General features: G+C 39.4%; 1 protein-coding gene across 1 annotated transcript; it reads left to right on the top strand.

Annotated features, from left to right (window-relative positions):
• LOC110393473 lies at nucleotides 271-12,331 on the top strand. Its single transcript, XM_021386365.1, is given in 5 exon segments — nucleotides 271-3,629; nucleotides 3,631-4,514; nucleotides 7,965-8,042; nucleotides 10,172-10,212; nucleotides 10,564-12,331. Coding segments are annotated over 2 exon segments (3,837 nt in total). The 3' UTR covers nucleotides 4,109-4,514; nucleotides 7,965-8,042; nucleotides 10,172-10,212; nucleotides 10,564-12,331.

The following is a 21,643-nucleotide window of genomic DNA, read 5'->3' as shown; positions in this document are numbered from 1 at the left end:
CATATTGATGCTGTGTGTGGTATTTGGCCAGGACCGGGTTTAGGTTCCTTTCGTGCAAGAACAATACTAAAAGGGTCGCCGGAGTTCGGTAACAAATGGTGCCGAAACCCGGGACCCATGCTGTGTTGGTTTGCACGGGTGCTAGGCTGGCACCATAGCCTGCAGCGGGGAAGCGCTTGCAGAAGGCCTGGGGTCTTGAGCCTTACCGGCACAAGAGAGAGGGTAAGTCTCCTGAGACATATCGGCGGGGAAGACGCCACAACTCCAGCCATGGAACAAGTTATTAAGGTATTGCTTTCGTTTTGCAAAGTTTATTGCGGGAAGAATTCTCCTTCTGAGAACGAAATTGCTGCGGTGCTTTCTCGTTTAGACCGAGAGGGCACGATAAAAACCCCACGTGATATACTTAATTATCAAAAGTGGGATGCCTTTACCATGGCTCTTGCTCAAAGAGCCATGTCGGTTAGGAAGTCTGCTGAGTTAAAGACCTGGGGATTAATCCTCGGCGCTTTAAAAGCTGCCAGAGAGGAAAAGCAGTTTTCCGATACCGTGCGTGACGTCCTCGGTCTTGGGCAGGATCCAGGAAATTCCTTTGGGGATTCCTTGGATCCGGGAGGCCCTAGCAGGCCGGGAGAAAGTGTTTTTTGCAGGAATCCAGAGGACGGCTTATCGGTTCAAGAGGCGCTGCCGCTGCCGTTCATCGATTCCCGTGATGCGGCTCGGGTCGAGCAGTCGCCGGCCCCGGCCCCGGCACCGCCGCTGGCGACAGCTTCGGCTCGGCCGCTGGCTCCAGTCCCGGCGCGGCTGCCGGCCACGGACTTGCTGCAGGCGCCGGTTCCAGCTTTGCCACAGGTTCGGGTTCCGTTCCTGGCCCCAAAGGGAGCAGACCCCCTCCACAGCGCCGCGGCCAAGATGGCGCCGGCCACGCCGCTCGCTTCTGCTTCGGGCACCACCCACCAGATGCCAATCACCGCTGAGGAATGCGAAGGGGGAGTGTTGCAACACCCACCGTCGTCTTCGCCAATCATCGCGCGAGAGACTCTCGAGACTCCTCCTCTGTATCCGCCTCCCTATCCACGTCAATCATTGTATCCTTCATTGGATGATGTTTCAGGGGCGGAGATCGGAGAAGGTTGTATCCACCCCCCAAGGGGCGGTCCGTCCGTGCCCCTTGGTCCGCCCGAAGGAGGGGTTACATCGGAAAAGCCAATGATGCAAGGGGGCGGGATTGATGGGTGTGCACGGATCGAGGGGGGAGGAGAGAGTGGGCGTATTCAAGGAGGGTCCAGTGGGCGTGTTCGGATTGCTGATTGGGCCAAGATAGCAGAAACATTAGATGAGAAGGGCCTATCAGAAGTGGTTCATGCATTTCCGGTTGCAATGCAAGATGACGGGGAAGCGAGATGGGTTCCGCTGGATGTGAAAGGGGTGGCGCGGTTGGTGGATGCTGTGGAGAAAAAGGGGCTAAGATCGCCTCTTACTTTAAATGCCCTGGAATCTTTAACAGCACCGGGACCGTTGCTCCCACATGATATTGAAAATCTTATGCGCATGATTCTTGAGCCAGTGCAATACACCCTCTGGAAGGAGGAGTGGAGCACTCAGCTCAAGACGGTGCTGGCAGCAGCGGAAAATGATCTGCTTCACCCTGCGTTTGGTAGTAATTTACACAGGCTTATGGGTACCGCTCCAGGAAGATGCAGGACTCCCCACGGTCAGCTTGCATTGCTGCGACGGGGTGAAGTGCTAGTAACTTCTGAAGCAGCTATTGCTGCGTTCAGGAAGTTTGCTCGCACTGCAGCCCCTGCGAGCCCATGGACAGAGATAGAGCAGGGCCCAAATGAATCGTTTCAGGACTTTGCTAACAGATTGATGAAAGCCGTGGAAGGCTCGGACCTACCTAGGGCGGTGCATAATCCAGTGATTGTGGACTGCCTTAAGCAGAAGTCCCATGAGAGTGTGAGGGATATTTTGCGATCAGCCCCTGGAAAATTAACTACACCGGCAGAGATTATTAAGTATGTTGTGGATAAGCAGAAGTCTGCACCTCTGACGAATGAAGGACTTGCAGCTTCGACTGAGCAGGACCTACAAGCGCTTGAGACACGAGTGATTGCTACCCTTACCACCACAGGTTTTAGGGTTTCAGAGCAGAAGATTCAGAGAGGTCCAGGAGTAGAATACTTAGGATACAAGTATGGGCCTGATTTGGTCCGACCTGTAGGCCTTAACATACAATTGAAGGTCAGCACTTTATGGGATGTTCAGAAGTTGGTAGGGGCTATCCAATGGGTTCGGGGTGCCTTGGGCATCCCTCCACGAATGATGAAGCCCTTTTATGATCAGTTGAAGGGATTGAACCCTAAGGAGCCCAGAGAATTTACTCCAGAAATGGCTGCAGCTTGGGAAGAAATTATGTGCACCTGTCTAGACAGTTCGCTCTCACGATTTGACCCGGCTCGGAATTTAGAGCTGGCTGTCTGTTGTTGTGAAGCAGGAGCTGCTGCAGTTTTGGGTCATTCCCTTAGTGCAAAGCCACAACCATTGTGGTGGCTGTTTTCCACTCAGCTCACTCGTGCCTATACCTCTTGGTTAGAGATTCTTGCGATGCTTCTTAGGAAGTCTCGCTTGCTTTCTCTGCGGGCTCTAGCGAAAGAGCCAGAAGTAATATATTTGCAGAAGGCCTTTCGTAATGCCTCGCCACTCCCTGAGACCCTTTTTGCAGGATTGCAAGGTTGGGGAGGGGAAATAGTATATTCAGATTCGCTCTCTATTTTTGAATTGGCTAGACCTCTCAAGGTTTCTCTTCGGTCTCGTGTTCTAACTTCTCCGATAGAGGGGCCTACGCTGTTTATAGATGCATCTTCAGCCACCTGCCAGGGAGCAGTGGTTTGGCAGGATATAAGCAATGCTTGGAAATCTGCTGTTTTTATGGATCAGACAGTTAGTGTGCAGATGATTGAGGTGAGGGCGGTTGCATTAGCGATGCGTCTCTTTCATGATACTCCTTGTAACATTGTTACCGATTCAGCTTTTGCAGCTAGGCTGCTGGTCCGTATGGGACAAGAAGGACAGCCGAGTTCGGAAGCAGCAGGTTTCTAAGAGGAAGCCTTGGCTTGTCGTGAGGCTGCTATAGCAGTTCTGCATGTTCGAAGTCATTCGGATGTGCCAGGCTTTTTTACCACCGGGAATGCTATGGCAGACAAAGTAGCTAGTACGCTTGTTTTTACAGTGCGAGAAGCTCGCGACCTTCATTCCACTCTTCATGTAGGAGCTCGCGCTCTGGCTAGAGCTTGCTCTATCCCTTTGTCAGTAGCTAGGGATGTGGTTCACACATGCCCTCATTGTAATTCAGCACCTACAATAAGTGCGGGGGTTAATCCTCGTGGTCTCAAACCTTTACAGGTTTGGCAGACAGATTTTACTTGGGAACAGCGTTTTTCTCCCCGTGCTTGGCTTGCAGTTACGATAGATACTTCCTCCTCTGTTATTGTGGCCACACAGCATGCGAAGTCCAATTCAAAAGCAGCGCAATGTCATTGGGCAGCTGCTATTGCAGTCATGGGTCTGCCTAGTCAAATTAAAACGGACAAGGGTTCTTGTTTCACATCTCGTTCAACACAAGATTGGCATCCCTGGTAACTCTCAAGGACAAGCCATAGTGGAACGTGCTAATATCCTCCTTAAGGAAAAGATACGTGTCCTTGGGGAGGGGGAAGGATATATGGGGAATATACCTGTCAGCAGACAAGCCGAGATACTAGCAAAGGCTCTTTATGCGCTAAATCACTTTGAATGTGGTGACAACAGGAGAACGCCTGTGCAAAAGCATTGGCAGCCTAAGGTCTTAAGTGAAGGACCTTCGGTTAAAGTGAAGCAGGATGATGGCGCATGGGAGCCAGGCTGGATGATCTTGGTTTGGGGCAGAGGATATGCAGCAGTTAAACACAGAGACTCTGGGAAAATTATTTGGGTACCATCGCGAAAGGTAAAGCCGGATGTCAGCGAGACATCTGACAGCAAATATGTAGAAAACGAAGGGATTAATCAGGATTTGAGTGTTTTGTTTGCAGGAGTTGCCCCTGGAGAAGTCGAGGCCATAACTTGAGAAGCCTGGATCGAAACAGTGAAAGGAGAAGTGAGACACAGAAGTCGTTCCTGTAAACACGCTACGGGATGTTTGTAGCATCTCTATTCTTGGCGTTGTTTTGATTGGTCTGCAGGTCAGCCAATCGGATCAATGTCAGGATGTTGAGTTGATGTAATGTTAGAAGGTTTGAATAGTGTGTAATGTGTGTTTTGTAGAATAGAGTATCTATAGATCTCTATTGGCATTAGGCCATGGAGGTCAAGACTTGAGCCTTTCATTTGCAGGATTTGTTGATGGGAAGACTTAAGCCCTGAAGTTCTAGCCGGGAGAAGATCTCGACTAGGATTTCTTCGGGAATCATCCTTTGAAGTAGCCATCTGTGCCACCTGGAGCAGCATTTTGTGTGGCACGGAAAATGAGCAAGGTGGCTTGACTACTTGAAGCATCTTGTCATCTACATAGAGTCCATTTGCAGGAAATGGCTTGAAAGTCAGTTGTTATTGTCCTGCTGGGAGTTGGTGACCGGGATCCTATTGAGGGCTGTCATCGTTATCTTGAAAAAAGCTATTCCATAAGCTTTATCACAGAAGGCTCTTTACATACAATTTATTGATCTGGGATTGTAGTTTTAGAGTGCGTTTTCGCTGCCAAACTCTGCTTTGTTGTAGTTTAGAGGTCCAAGACCTGGGTTTGTATGGAAGCTTAGAGAATTAGGTATAGCATCCTTAGTGTTATGCATGCCTTGCTTTGTAGGTTACAGCGTGATAACCGCTACACTACAGCTACAGAAAGTATGTTTTATAGCGTGTGAAGACGTGGAAATTTAATTAGCCTAGAACGCAGCCATAGGCTGTGTAAGTTTTAGGATAATAATAGGCATTCATATTATGTATGCGTGTGTGTTATAGAGTTTTAACAATAAATAGCCTAGGTTAGGGATAAGGTTAGGGATAAGATCCTTGCGGTTGTGTTTGCGGTCGTGTTGTTACGGGATAAAATCTTATTGTTTATGGGGAGGGGGAGATGTTGTTGTAGGCGTGTAACGGACCTCGGTTTGTAACGCAGAAAGGCCCTTCCCCATATGCTTGTTATTGGTTTGCCTAAGAGGCTGAGCCTGTGTCGTGGACACAGGGGGTTGAGCTTCTCAGTTTTCATAATTAGGAGCACAACAACTCCGTGTATGGCCTGTCGGAAGTGACAGGTCAGAAGCGGGAGATTCAATATGATTGGCCAGGAGCACCGCGTGAGCTTCTGGAACAGTCTAGCAAGAAGATAAGAAACACTATATATTTCTTTAGCTTTTACCAATAAACGCCATTTTGCTGCACATCATATTGATGCTGTGTGTGGTATTTGGCCAGGACCGGGTTTAGGTTCCTTTCGTGCAAGAACAATACTAAAAGGGTCGCCGGAGTTCGGTAACAATTGTCTGTAGCTCACTGTGCTACTTTCTCTGTAGATGTCACTATGGTTGAAATCCCTCAACGGGATGAGAGCATGTAACTGGAGGAAGAAAGCTTAATCAAAATAATATTCTTGATCAGACAGCTTGTAGAAGAGAACAACTAGAATTCTCTATTTGTTTCCTCAGTCTCGGACTCTCACCGATATACTCAGCGACAGCTCTCTACAGTTTCTTCCTTTCTTGAAGTAGGGAGCAATGTCTCCACTTCTCTATCCTTGCCTATCACTTCTCAACAGCTCATTTCTGTCTAAAGCTACACTCTAATTGTAGGAGTAATCTCACCTTTTTTCAGTCATGGCAACTATGTCATGGTTTTCTACTGACTGGGTGTCTTCAAAAGCTATTTGCAAGGCTGTGTGTATGGGTGTACAGGCACTACAGCTGCATAGACAACAAAACTACCTTCTTAGGGGATAACTCCTTACTACCTTTGAATTATTTCCCCTGAGTTTCCCTTTAGCCTTCTCTTGTTGTCTCAGTAGTTTCTGGCTCATTGATGTGCAGCAATGTAGTCAGCGCATCTCCAGAGGGCAGTTTGAGGGCACCCACTAGCACCTTCTCCCACTTATCCAGCTATGTCATAACACACGTTATCATGAGTAGTCTTGCTAATACCCCTTCCCACTTCATCCTTAGTTTAGATCCCTTCTAGTTAGCCTTAATAGCTTTGCTACAAGGACCCTTTTCCCGTTTTGAAAGGTGAAAATCGTGCCTGCAAGGCCAGCATTACTTAGCGCACTATGTTGTCAGAAAAAAAATATTTGGTAGTACGTGATGCCACAAAGCCAAGTCTTAATAGACTGGATACTTCCATTTCTTTCAGTACCCTTTTAAAGCACAGGAAGAAGAACTGGCAGAGGTATGCCTTCTTCTTTTTCTAGTTCTGAAGTAGATGAAAAATATATAATATCAGGATGTTTAAGGGAAGGAAAATTAATATAAAGGGAATGCATAGATAAAATTGAAATTTTTTGGAAAACTTAGGGAACAAAGGAATAATGGATTTCTATTTCTCATAATTTCAGCTTTTCAGTTTCTTCATAATAGTTTAACATTGAAAGAACTAGCGGACTCTTTAACAAAGGAAGGAATGAGTAGAAAAATAACTTACACAGAATAAATAGTTCTAAGAACAGAGGAAAATATGAGGAAAATAATCCCAACAGTGGTGGTCATTCGTGCAGTAGAATTTGTGCTTGGGGATCAAGTGTTTCTCCTTTGTTTAGAACTAGACTGGGGAAAAACTCAAAAGCAGGCAGAGAAATGTCCTGTTGTAGCAGTGCTCTTGGTAAGATGAATTACACTAGTTTAGAATGCAGTAGTTATGTGCTCTTCTAAAATTTGCCTGGTGATACAGAGAAACTTCGCAAGTTCCAGAGTTCTGTCTTGGGCCAGTTTGCATTCTGCAAGGAGGTCTGTATTTCGTCCTCTGCCAGTGTTTTGAGGAAGCACCCTCACGATCTTTGATCACAAACTTCCATCCTTCCACAATAGAGTCTGTGTAAAACAACATTTTCAGATCTCATGGTGGTGCTTACCTGCAAGCAGCTATCAGGGCTCATGTGCTGATGATGAGGAAATCTTTTCCTTTTTTCTGAGTTGGAAAAAAGAATACTACACATGCAACAACATTTTGCTCATACTACAGTTGTCACGATGTTCAATCACTGAGCTACTCATCATATTCCCTCGTGCAATGCAGTGGCAATAAAGATACTCAGCTGCACATGTGCATGCACAATAAAGCACTCACTTTCTCTCCGCAGAATCTTATAAAAGATGGATGTAATTCCGTAAGTAATGATACAATGAAATTTACTTTCCAAGGAATACACTGAAGGTAGTTACATTTGGAAAATAGCAAAGTTAATATGGATTAAAAACAATAAATAACTTACTGTTCAGGCCCTGTCATAGAGTCACCACTTCCTGGGTGTCTGTTTGTCCACCTTGAAAGTTGTCCCTACTCAGGGAAAGATACCGGTGTGTAGCCAGATGTTTGCAAGACGAACTCTGCAAGGTTTTCTTAGTTTGCTTACTATTTATGGGGCAATATGATTGATTCATAGTCGTAAAAGTTAGAATTGGCACTGTTGAAGTAGGTGTCTGCTATCAGACATCTGAGCACCATGCTGAAACCTTGATTTTTATTAGTCACAAAGAACAGGACTTTTGCACCTCACTGTATGCTTTCAGTCTTGGGCATAACAACCAGTCTCGCTGAGGGTACAAAGATTGCATTATCACAAGTGATACAGTGCAATTAGATTTGAGTACAAGCCAGAAAGTCTATTCTCTTCAGAAAATATCAATTAAAAATTAATAGCCTTAGAAATACAGATTAGGGTCTGACATGCTAGAGAGGAGGTTATTTGCAAAAGTGTTGACCCAGCATTTTTTGATCTCCAGCAGGCTTGGTGCCATGGCCACTGCCCTGGACAGAATCTTCCAGTGACTGACCACTCGCAGAGATTAGGGTAAATTATGGTATGCTTGCCATTTTAGTAGAGCTACTCAGAAGGACTCTATTTTTATAGTACTGCTTATCTGCCTGAAATGTCAACTCTTGTTCTGATATCAGAGTAAGAACACAATCAGAGAGTTAAAGTTTGCGGTCTTGGATTTTGAAAATGTCTGGTTTCCATGCAGAAACAGCAGAGAAATAAATGGTTTTCTTAATCAATATTGCATACAGGTCTTTGGCAGGCTTTCTTTTACAAATACCTTTCTGATTTTTCTGCACTGTTAAGAAATTCTTTGAAAAACTCATCCGTAAATATACTCCTGAAATAGAATATATAGTTTAGAGCTGGTTCTTAAAAATCCTACAAACTTTTATTAGACAAAGCGGCTACTCCAAATATTTCAGTCTAACCAGTAATAACCTTCTCATCATTCTGAGCTGAAAATGAACACATCTGCTTTTATACAGTAGAGTAAGCAACACATGAAGGATATATTGTTTCACTTTTGCATAGTCAAACTTTAGAAACCATGATCTGATAGGGAATTCAAGCCTAGGAACGTATATTTGTCTATTCCACGATTGACCTATTACGTTCTCTCTTGAAAAATAGTTTACTGTTTCGTTATGACTTTTTTCTTCTTATCTCAGACATACAGCAGAGTCCGGTCTCTTGCTTCTAAAATGGTTAAAAATTTTCTGAACTGTAGCCCATATGGCCAGATACATTCATTAAGGCTAGATCTTAAACATCCAGTGATGCTGAAGAGCTTGAAGACAGATACGCATTTTGGACCTTGATTCATATTTTACGTAGTAGCATAATTTTTCTTTTTAGAATTTTGCAGAATTTCATTATTCTGAATCTTTTGATGTTTTCAAAATGTCTTTCAACTCAGAAAACATTCTGATATACAAATAAACACATACATATTTGAACGCGATTGCAACACTGAGATTGTTATTAACAGTTAAGGTCCATTACTGTTTTGAAGACAAAGAGAAGAAAATTTACTTTGTTTAGAAATAAAATAGTTCTTTGGGAAAATACAGAGTGCAGCTGTTTGAAAAAAAAAATGCAGGTTTGTAAAAGGATGAAAAAAGTTTCTATTTTGTCTTGCATTTCATATTATGTTTTCCTAAAATAAGATGGATAAGATGGCTTCAGAAGATAAACAGTACAAATATTGCAATAGACTCTTCACTTGTATAGATCAGTGTGGAGCTGATATCTAAGGAATTATTCATTTTATTAAAAGAACAGAGTAATGCTCTGCTTAACAATAACATACTAAAGCAGTAATTTAAAGATTCCATTCAAAGGTCTGTATAACTTTTATCAAAAATCTTTTTTTTTATTTCCTTTTCATCTTTCTACAACTGAAATCTGAACAGAGGAATCTATTCTCCAGTCTCATTAATGAGTGGTTTTGGAGCAGTTACAATTAATTTTATTTGGGCTGAAACCAACAGGAATGGAAATTGATTTTGAGCCAAACTGCAATTGATATGAAAGACTCTTCCACATCAAAAACATGACCTTTATATTTAAGAACTAAATTTCTACTACTTCAGCTTAGTTATCCAAATTTGCTGATAGATGATCAAGGTCATTTTAGTTTTCTTTCACAGAAAAAGATGATGTGCATATTGAAAGAAAATAAAAAACACATATGTCAAAATGCTTGTGGGTGACCTCACGCATATAAATATGAATATGATTTATTATCACAGAATAATACAATCATAAAGGTTGGGAAAGAGCACTAAGATCATCATGTCCAACTGTCAGTTCATCAGCATTCCCACTAATCCATGTCTGTAAGTGCCACATGTACACATTTATTATACACCTACAGGGATGACGACTCTACAACTTTCCTGCGTGACATATTCCAGTGTTTTACCACTCTTTCAGAGATGAAATTTTCCTGACATTCAAACTGAATCTCACTATGCATTATAGAGAGAAACTGCACTTAGACAACCTTTTCAGTTTTTTTTAATTTTATAAAGTAGAAAAGTATATATATTCAAAATACAGGGATTCAGTTTACAGAGAAATAATCGTTTACCTTAAACTTAATGCAGTTCCCATAAATACAAATGAAATAATTTTAAAATTATGGTGTTTTTTTTTTTAAAACAACAGGTTCTGGGAGCTTTTAACATCTCTGGAAGGGACTACTAAAGGTAGGATTCACAGCACAGTAAGTTTGCCCTTTCCTCCTTAGTCTCCAGGTATGGGGCATTCACCACATCTCTGGGCAACCTGTTCCACTGCCTCACATACACCACTATAAAGGACTTTTCCTTGCATCTAAAATAAAACTACCCTCTTCTACCTTGTTTCACCTTATTCTATCACCACAGACACTGCTAAAGAGTTTGTCACCTTCTTTCCTGTAGCTCCCCTTTAGATACCTTGGTACCTTTTTTTATATGATATATCTTATATATAATATATAGCTCATATATATGAGATATATGCTCTTTTTGGCAAGTGCTTGTCTCTGACTCTCATATACCTCACCTCATACTCAGGTGAATACTCTCAGTCACTCTCCTCATACTGAGGTGGTGAAGAGGCTTGAAGGAATTAGTACATCAGGGGAATCTGACTGAACTCTGACTGCTTCGCCTAGATAAGAGATCGCATTTGGAACAACCTTCAGATGCCTAGAAGAGTATTGCTAGAGAAGAGAGAAGGCAGACTCTTCAGTTATTCCCCTCTCCCTTAATATAGCTAACCAATACTGTTGGCCACAGTATATTTCGTGGTTTTTTTTTAATTGAGCAGTGGTTGCACCTCTGAGGTGCACAGTGACTGGACAAATGTCACTCATTACAGACTGAAGCAAGGGGTATAATGATTTATCACGGAAAATTTTCAAAATTTTCGTCAAACGCTAGAAATAGTTTCTTGAAGATGTAGAGCTTAACGGAGCTGAACTAGACATGGTCATGAGAAAAAACCCCGACTTTGAAGTTGTGTTTAATTCAGACAGCAAGTGGGATTAGATGACACTTGGAGGTCTTCTCCAAATTAAATAATTCTGTGAAAAAAAAAAAATACATCTTGACATATCACAACTATATCACAACTTTGATACTATGACTAATTTTGCTGGTTTTCTGGAAAAAGAATATTACAATCCTGTGTGTGAAGTGTCCTGTAATTCAGAGTTTAATCATCCAAATTTTAGTAAGGCTGCTGATCAATCAATAATAAAATGAGGTTAAATCTAACACTTTTACATATATTTCAGTTCCAGAAAATATAGTTGTATACCAGTGGTAATAAAGGAAGTGATTGTTCCTATTTCACTGTTGGCATGCTAAGCAAAGAGTTTTCTGCTGTTTTACTCAAAATTTTTCATCATGTTCTCTAGAGCAATGCTTACAGGTTAAAAAAGGTGGAAACCTCATTGGGCTTAGGACTCTGTCTCCACAGCATACTCTATTTTCCTACACTATAGAACATGTAGTTTTTGTAAATAATTTGATATCTGGAACTCTACAACATAATGACTAAAAGGAATAGATTTTTCTTGGACAAAGGGTGACTTTGATCTCTGAATAAGTATATTTTCTCAAATCCATCAAAAAAAAATATATAATCTTAGTAATAAATATGCTCATGAAAATCTTAGCATTCATTTTAAATCCTGGAATATTCACAGAGAAATTAATAACTCCATATTTGAATGAATAATCTGCACTTAATGGCTTGCATTTTTTGGTTATGTATTTGAAACCGAATAAATTTTTTTTCATGCTTGAATGTTTAATTCAACTCATATCGCTTGTAATGCTTGTTACAATCATCTGAGCATTGTGCTTTAAAAGTTGTACTAATTAGTTGTACAAGTTAATTTAGTAGGTTGCAGTACATACAGCAGATTATGTACTTGATTCTAATACGAAAAGCTGAAAGTGTGTTCAACACCAAAATTATCTATTAAACAGATTTGAGAATACTTTTAATGAAGTACAGATAAGAAAATCCATCTTCTTCAGGCTTCATGAATTCATGTATGGAGGAAAATGTTATGAAGTCCACTACTTATCCCAGTAGTGGACTTTCCCTGTGCACTACATCCTCTCAATTATGTGTAATTACAAGTATCTGATTTGTTTACTGTTATGCTATATTGCACTGTTTATTTATGTTTAGAAAGATTTTTTTCAGTTTGCTTCTCAAATGTGCTTTCGTCTCGTTTTATAAACTGGTTTAGTCATAGTTAGCAAATTATAATTTCATTATTTCAGCAAGGCTTAAAGTAATTTAAATAAACTCAACAGCAGTGTATTTTTTTGTTCTCCTCCAATTTATTTCTCTTCTGGGCCTTAATATGCAGGATTTTTTCATGCTTATTTATATCGTTTACTTCATTGTTAATTTCAAATATCTGTTTGGATATGTCCATAAAGCTTGATTAAAGTCTTTAAACCCAAGTTCTCAAAATGAGACTTTTATCTCTAAGACTTGGGCAAATGAAAAAAATGAATTTCATTCTTATGAAATTTATGTTCTAGTATGCTTAATGAAATCTTGTAAAGGCAGTTAAAAGCAAGAAATATTTGTTCCGTCTTTTACAGTTTACCATTCTTAAAGCACTCTTTGGAGAATTGATTAAATGCTGTACAATAATTAAGTTAATTATTACATATTTTTAGGAAGATAAAGCATTACATGTAACTATAATAAAATCACTATGTAGGTATAATATGCTCATTGTGAAATGTGTACATCTACTTAATTATATCAGACAATACTTAGAACTTCAAAAACAACACTACTGAACATGGAATTATGTATTCATAAGGCTAAATATGAATTCCTTGTATTTTTAGCTCTATATAAACAAATTAACTACACATTACATTACAGTTCGTTGGATTTAGTTCTCTATATACCCAACAGGTAAGTTCAGTGATAGTGTTTACATTCCCTAATATTTGGCCTGTGTAGGACTAATTCTTAAAAATCACAAAATAAAAAAGCTTAGAAGAGACCTTGACAGATCATTTCATTCAACTTCCCACACATAGAATGGTCAGTTCAGATTTCTGACCAGCTTCCGAAGGACTTTCTAACTCAAATACTTTCAACATGCTCTATAACCTGCTTTAGTGTTGAGCTATCCTATAGCGTTTTTTACCCATTTTGTCTGATTGAAACCTCCCCTTTCAATTTAGCACCACTGTATCCTAGTGTCCCACAGTGAAACTCTGTAATTATACTGGATCTACCGTCTCAAGGAGAAATGGGAGGCTGATGATAGTCTTTCCAGAAAAGCCACAGTTTCTCAGCCTCTCCTCAGAGGAGACGTCCTTCAGCCCCTCACTGCCTCGAAATTAAGTACTTGTCGCTGTTTGTCAAAGACTTCCTGAAGAGATTTGCAGTTTGATTCATTTCCACTACACGTAGCTTTGTTTCTGGAACAGTATTTATAGGTACAAAATCCAAAAAAGATCATGCTGAAGACTAGTACAAAGAAGGCCGAGACTACCTCAGCATTAGCTATATCTCTTTTAATCACACTCCCCACTGAACAACAGGCCGCTGTTTATTCTGTTTACCATTAATCCTCTAATATACATGTAGAAACAATTGTCCTCCTCTACGTTCCTCAATGAATTTAATTCTAGCTGTGCTTTGGCTTTTCTAATATCATCCCAGCCTGATCAGGAGATTCGTTTCCAGCAGACTTTGAATTATTTAGGACATTGGTTACGAGAATCCCTTGGCTTTCTCTGTGTGCCATGAAAGGAGTCAGCAAGGAACAACAACAGCATGGCTGAACAGGAGGATTTTGCAGAGACTCTGGGGAAAAAAAAGAGTTGCCATATTTGCAGGAAGGAGCAGGCAACTACGGAAGAGTACACAGATTTGGCTAGGATACGCAAAAGAGAAATTAGAATGATGAAAGCCTGGCAAGGACTTAATCTGAGCACAATTGTTAAAGGTTATTAAAAATGTTTTTACAAATAGGTTAACCTCAAATTGAGGGCCAGAAAGAATCTCCATGCTTTACTGGATGCAGAGGGGAACATTGCCACCAAGGATGAGGAAAAGGCTGATGTTCTTAATGCTTCACTTATGTACATAATAGTCAGACAAGCTATCCTCAGCGTACCCAGCCTCCTGAGCTCAAAAACAAGGATGAGGAGCAGAATAAACTCACCACAATTGTTGTAGTTTAACTCGGCAGGTGACTGAGCACTACACAGTCATGCGCTCACTTCACCTTCTTCCTTTTGGGATGGGGGAGAGAATCAGGGAAAAAAAAAGTAGTACTGATGGTTTGAGATAGATCTGTTCACTCTCTATTTATATAGAGAAAATGAAAAGGATAATAGGTAGAATTATCTATATATATGGATGTGTAAAACAAGTGCTAAATAAACAGTTGCAATGGACCATCAAAATACCGTGGGACCAGATATGTATCACACAAGGGTGTTGAGGAAGCCGGCAGAAGTGGTTGCCAAGCCATTTTCCATTATTTTTAATCAGTCCAGGTCAACCAGGGACAACTCAGACAACTGGAGACTTGACATTGTGATATCATCTACATGAAGGATTGTGAGAAAGAGCTGGGAAAATTCCAGGCCTGTCAGCTTGACTTCATTTTCTTGTAAGGTCATGGAGTATCTTGTCTTGAGTGTGATAGCACTGCATGTGCGGGACAACCAGGGTATCATACCTTGCAAGCATGTATTCATGTCAAACATGTCCCGTTTGAAGAATCTCATCCCCTACTCTGAGCAGTTTCAGTTGCAGTAAGAAAAAGAGCTTACACAAAGCCTTAACTTAGGCTCAAGGTTGCAATGTTCAGAAATCCAGCTTCTGAACCGAATCATTCCTTATCCAAAGAGATGCTCTGGAAGTTAGAATTGCAAACAAAACCGTTGTATCTTGCGTAATAAGAAAGAATAACAAATGGCAAAGGTGTTGCTCCAATGTAACTATGGTAAAAATATTTTCAAGCACTTCCGCTTGATTACTCAAGGTCTTTATTTTAGGGAAATGCTGGCAGGCCTTCAAGAAACAAGTCAGTGCTTCTAAATTCAGAACTCTGTATCCATCACAATTTCCTGCTGATTATTCTAACTTTTCCTTATATATGCAATAAGAATAGGGCAGGGATATGCAAGTAATCTCAGATGTCATGACTAGCAAAAAAAAATACGTATTTTTTCCATGTTGTTGTGCTCATGTGGGCATTGCTTCTCATTTTCCACAACTCATGAGAAATTGTTGTCGCTTCTGGGGTAAGTGGGTGAATCTCAAAGTCCAGAATAGCCATTGCTGTCAGATTTGCTTAGAGGTAACAGCTGGGATGTCCCATCTCTGCACAAGCTACATTCAAAACCTTCCTCAAACACTCCTTAACTGTGTACACGGGTGCTTATCTGATCAGAGACATGACATGTTCCTATTCCTTTTCTCTTCTTCTGGAGAAGTCCTTAGTTCTCAACCTTGTTTTCTGACATTGTTTATCTTGCTCAGCAGCTTCTGCTCTGAATAGTCTATCTTGAATGCCCACAGGATAACGGTACTGAAATAAAAATGTGTTATGTCTCAATCAGTAGCACTGCGACACTTAGGATTGCTTTATGAAACAAAATCTTTTCCTTTAATATGGAGATAATAAAAAACATGTTAGCTGGGTTTGAGAGAATCAGAGTTGTTACTCCTGGCTGACTAGGGATCATAAATGTGTTTTTCAGAAGGACATAGTGAAATCTCTGGCTAAACAAGGTCATATAACAGACGTTAGGCTTTCTGGCTCCACATATATATTTAACATGATGATTCTACACTTCACGAGATTTCAAAATAAAATCTCTTTGGTTATTTTTGTTACTGATTTGACAGCAAGTAGTGTCTTAAGGCAATGAAATAGAAAAAGTGAACCTGACAGAACAGGAATGAATTGTCTCCACGACATTTTGCAAAAAAAATGGAAAAAACAAGACTAATTGTACGTTAGAAGTAGCTATTTATAACTACTACATGTAATGGTTTGATATTTCAGCCAAAACAGCATAACGTTTAAGCTGATGACCCTTGTGAGACCCTTCCAACTCCGGATACACTATGATACTATGACTTTTTACAATATTGCACAACAGAAAAAGATACGGTAGAGGATGAAGTTACAACACGCGTTGGTGCAAGCATGGTCTTAGCAGTGAAACTATCGGTAGCATTTTGTCTGCTTCTTTCTATGGAGTTGTGATTAAAGAAAGCTTATGAAACAAATATACTCTCTAAACTCTAAATGGAAGAATAACAATACAGAAAAAAACCCAAACCTCACTGGAACAGGAGTGTGTTAGTAGCGGAGTAAGCTGGTCCGAGTTAGAAATCAAAAATGACAGATCGTTATGATGTTTCTCCTAAGCACAAGAATTTTTAGACAATTAAATGCACATAAAAAGTAAACTTTACGTATTTTTAAGTCTGCTGTAGTCCTCTTCTCTACTACCTCATAAATCATTTTGACACCTTTCACCTACAAAACTGCCTGCTTATTTAAATGGCAACATCGTATTCAAAGGTTATCATCTCACCAGACCCAAGCCTGTCATCACTTTTATTTTTTCTCTTATTTTTCATAAAGAAATTATCTTTCTGATTCAGTCCTCAGAATAAAACCACATTAGAAATGACTTGCTTTACTGAGACCCCATTGCACAGATTGATGTACTTAGTACAATCTGAAGTTGCTTTCATGTGTACAGCTTTGCTTATATAAATCAAAACATATCATCTAATTTATCAGAGAGCCAAGATAAAAGTTTATTTTCACCCTCTTCTTTTCTTGTGACCTTTCCCCCATCCTCAGTCAAATGGCCATTTTAGGTATTAATTGAATATTCACATTTTCTCCTTTCTAGCTGTTTTCCTGCCTTTTCTTATAAGATTGATTGCCTCCACAGCAAGCACTGTACAAACTTGTTATAAAAGAAAACAATCCCATCCTCACAGAAGATACAATCGTAATAACTTCTTTATATTTTCAGTGTAAGGATTCTGGGAGATAGAAAGAATAAGTGTTGAGAAAGTTTACATCTCTGTTATTCATAAAAATACTTATGATACAGTTGAATAAGACCTACTGCATGCTTACGTTCTGTTCTTTCCTTTGCCAATGTAAAATTGTTCTTCACAGTATATTCTGAAGTACTTGAAGTGATTTGATTTTAAAAGGTTTAAAACAATAGCATAGAGTTTTACTTGGAAATGCTCACAAAACCTGTCAGAGTGTTAACCGGAACTTTTCTTTAAGATTTGTTTTCTATATTTTCCATAAGTGAATCAGACAGATTAAAGAACAGTGTATTCAAGATTCTATTTCTGTAAACACAAAAGTCACAGTACCCATTTTGGAACAATATGTAGTGACATCAGTAAACCTCCTTTTATTTAAAGACAGACAGGAATCACACCCAAATTTTACTTTAGTGCTAAAATGACAATGCGGGATTGTGATAGTTTTAAAAGATTCTTTCATTCAATCTCTGGAGGCATGTTTTGGATTTATTGCGAAGGTATGCATGTGTGTATACAGACTAGATGGTTTTTATGAGTTGCAGAGTTGTTTTTATTTACCTTCATACACAGAGTAAAAGGCTCCTTTGAACTTTATCAAATTTTAATTCTCTTTCAGAGAATAACAGCGTCCGTGTGGGATGCTCAGCTTCAACTTAGCTGACAGAACAGTCTGGTTTGTTTCTTATAACCTTGTCCATTTACTGTCTGACGACTTTATCAACTATAAACTCCTCAAGTTGTGGTATTCCGTGATGCATATTTGGCTTGAACTGCTTTCTTAATGAAAGCAACAGGGCACAGTCTTCAGTAAGACAATGATCAGAGGGAAAATACAGTGTTCAATTTACCTGAAATAAAAAATATGAATATATTTTTAAGACACTCCAGCAGTGTTTTCTCTTCCTTTCAACCATACAAACCCATGCTCTTTGTATCTGTTATATTTCCATGGAAATAAATCGGAGACATTTATTTCAGAGCAACCTATGTATTTTAGCAGCATAATATTAGCAGTCATCTGTTGTGGTTTAACCCGCCAACTGGCAAAGCACAGTTGTTTGCTCACTTCCCCCTTCCCAATGGGTTGGGGGAGATAACTGAAACAAAAAGAAAAAAGGACTTGTGGGTTGAGATAAAACAATTTGCTAAGACAGATAAAAGGTAAAGGATATGTGAATATGTGTGTGTATATGTTTATATATATGTATATATAAATTTATGTAACAAGTGATGCACAAAGAATTGCTCACCACCCGCTGACTGATAACCATTCGTTCTTCAGTCTTTCTTTCCACCTTTCGTCAGGGGAAGAATGAAAAATTAACTTCTCTCCCTTCTAAACTCCCTCTACTTGATGTCATATTGTATGGAATTTTGACCAGTTTAGGTCAGCTGTGTTAATTCTGTTCCCTCCCAGCACCTTGGGCTGTGAATGGCCTTACTGCTCAACAGGTAACTATAAACAACGGTGTGCTATCAATATTGTTTTTCTCCTAGAACGAAAATATCACACCTGAGACGGTGAAGAAAATAATCTGTCCCAGCTGAAAAGAATACATCTTTCTATATATATTTATTATGAAACAGGAAAAAAGTTGGAAATTGCTTAGACAATTTTTCTTCCTTTTTTTTTTCCTAAAAACAAAAACAAAACAAAACAAAAAAGACCTTGACATTTAAAAGCTCAGATCCATTGTTTTGTTTTGTTTCTTTTTAAAAGAAGTAAGGAAGGAACCTGGGAGGACAAGTTAAGTTCTGAATAGTTCTTTAACAGACAGTTCTGGTACCCCCTTGGTGTTTTTGTTTCCTACTTTTTGCTCTGATAGTTCAATTTATTTTAATTAGTTCCTGTTTTTTCACTGTGTTTTGTATATAAAACCAAAAGTATCAAAAGTAATGAAATAAAATTCTGTACAGAGATAAAAGAACTCAGCTTGGATTGAGGTATGAATTTTCTCTTTTTCCTTTCAGGGATAAACAGTGATGTCTCCAACTGTCAGAATTTTGTAAACTTTTGGAAGGCTGCTGTTCATATTTTCTCAGACTATCCAAACTTACTTTTTTCACTTACATCAATCCTGATCAATTAACTTTTAAAGTTACTTCCAAACTTCACTGCCAAACCCAATAGCATCTCTCTCTCTCTCTTTTTTTTTTTTTTTAACTGAGCTGAAATCTGCAGACAATCGCCTTTCTTAAGTAAAGATGACCTGCATACAGAGCATAGGATGCTAAGCCAGTATACTATGGAGGTCTGAGAAGGGGAAGGCAAAGGGGCTGTTACACTCTGGTCAAAAAGAGCCTTTCTAGAAAAGTCTCACTGTCTTTGCTATTGATTATTACAGTGCAACAGTCCCAGTATTGATCCCCAAGGGGTATTACTTATCACTGGTATCCATCTGGACATTGAGCCATTGATAACCGCTCTCTGGGTACGATCTTGCATCCTCTTCCTCATCCATCCAAAAGTCCACCCATCAAAACCATATCTTAGCCATTAGGAGGGAATGATGTTACTGGCCTCATGTCAATAGCCTTGCTGAAGTTCAGATTGATGACATTCATGGCTCTTCCCTTTTCCATTGATACAGTTGCACTTGCCATTGGTGAGGCCATGCAAGTTGTCCCATAACAAGTCCCTTTCTTCCACAGGCCCCAGCATATCTAACAGGATCCTAGCTATGATCTTCTCCAGCACCAAGATGATATTAACAGTTTGGTAGCTCCCTGCGTCATCCTTTCTACCCTTCTTAAAAATAAGTGTGATGTTTTCTTCCTTCCAGTCACCAGGAACTTCACCTGGCCAAAAAACTTTTCAAATGTCTTCAAGAGCGACTTGGAGACTTTGTCAGCCAGTTCCCTCAGAACTCTGAGATACATCTCATTGGGACCCAAAGACTTGTGGATATTCATGTTCATCATGTGGTTGTGAACTCGATCTTTGGTTACAGTGGGATGGACATTTCACAAAAACAAGGTCATATAACCCAACATAGAGTTTTATGTTTTTTGCTCTCTCTTTTTGTTTTTATTTAAAAAAAAAGGAAAGTACTCTTGCTTATATACATTAATTATATTATGTATTTAATATGCAATCCAAGACAATTCCTTTTCAATGAACATGTCCCAGGCAAGCAAAAATATTGGACACATTTGAGGTATGTGGATACAAGTATATACAGCTGGGACTCTTATTAGATTTCTATTTAAAAGCATTAAAAATATACACAAAAAGACAGTTCAAAGGACTGCTACTAAAAATGAGCAACCTGGACTAGAGGGAGTTATCCCTGCCTAAAGCAGAGGTGTTGGAACTAGATAATCTTAAAGGTCCCTTCCACCCCACACCATTCTATGATCCTAAGATTCTATGATTCAATGACTATAACCTGTTGCTTTTTTTTTTTTGACATATTTTGAATATGATTCTCTCTGATCTTAAAACACACGAAAGCAGTGAGCCTTGTATGCACTTCAGTAAATAGTATTGTATGTCAAGAAGGAATGTGGAAAACATCAGCTCATTTCAGGTTTATTCGGTAATGCTGTGACCTTCAGAAAAGTCTCTTATCTATCCTGTAACTCTACTGCCTATTTTTTATAAACAGTAATTCTCACATTTAAAAGCATTTTTGATGATATAATCTTTCACTAGTTTTTAAAAAAGGTGAGATAGTATGATGATAAGAGAAAAATGGCAAAATAAACATAGTTAGGCATCCTGATAATCTGGCTCATTCATTTTCTGTAACTACAGAGGTTCTACTACAATTAAACAAGATTACTTTAGTGTAAGAAAATATCACGGATTTAGTGTATTAATTACCAGACTAGAGCCCATGATCTGAGAATCAAGAAAAGATCAAATAGATTATCCTAGCAGCATCTAACACTTCAAGAATCTACATGATATTATCAGTCTCAACTGAAACCAATGAGCCTATGACAAAATATTTTTTTCCATATGGCTTTTCTTCTTACTTTGCATGTTATCGCCGGTTCTCCAGATAATTATGGCACTCTGCTCTTTGGTAGGAAACTAAGAACAAAACCCCAACTCAATTTTCATTCATCTGTACTAAGTCAAAATATTTGCATGTTAGTCAGACATAAATGTGTTTAACATCTTGTCTTGTCCGGCCGGTTATGAATTTGTCTGAAGCTTTGCTCCCAAACTAAGTCTTTGGCCATCCAGTCTACGATGTGTTGCACGCTAGGACATAATGGGATCTTGCCTTAGACTTCTCATACAGTTCTTGGAAAAAAAGACAAAAAAAACCCAACAAAATACCCATAGTTCATACCAATTCTTTTGAGTTTTTTAAATCCCTGTCTAAAGAAATAATAATAAAGGTTTGCAATAGTTATAACCTCTAAAGAGCACAATTGTATTTCCTGGATTTAAGCTGACTTAACTACAGCATGCCACAAAAGATATTTTCTGCTGAAACAGATGAAATATAGAATGTTTGGACTTAATGTACTCTATTTGATGCTAATGAGATATTTACGATTTCAACAGGTTTGCTTAATTAGGATACCCATAGGATATAG

Source organism: Numida meleagris, chromosome 2 (assembly GCF_002078875.1).
Source record: "Numida meleagris isolate 19003 breed g44 Domestic line chromosome 2, NumMel1.0, whole genome shotgun sequence".
In the NCBI taxonomy this organism is placed as follows: Eukaryota; Metazoa; Chordata; class Aves; order Galliformes; family Numididae; genus Numida; species Numida meleagris.
The sequence above is the reverse complement of the archived record's forward strand: the minus strand, read 5'-3'. Positions and strand labels throughout refer to the sequence as shown.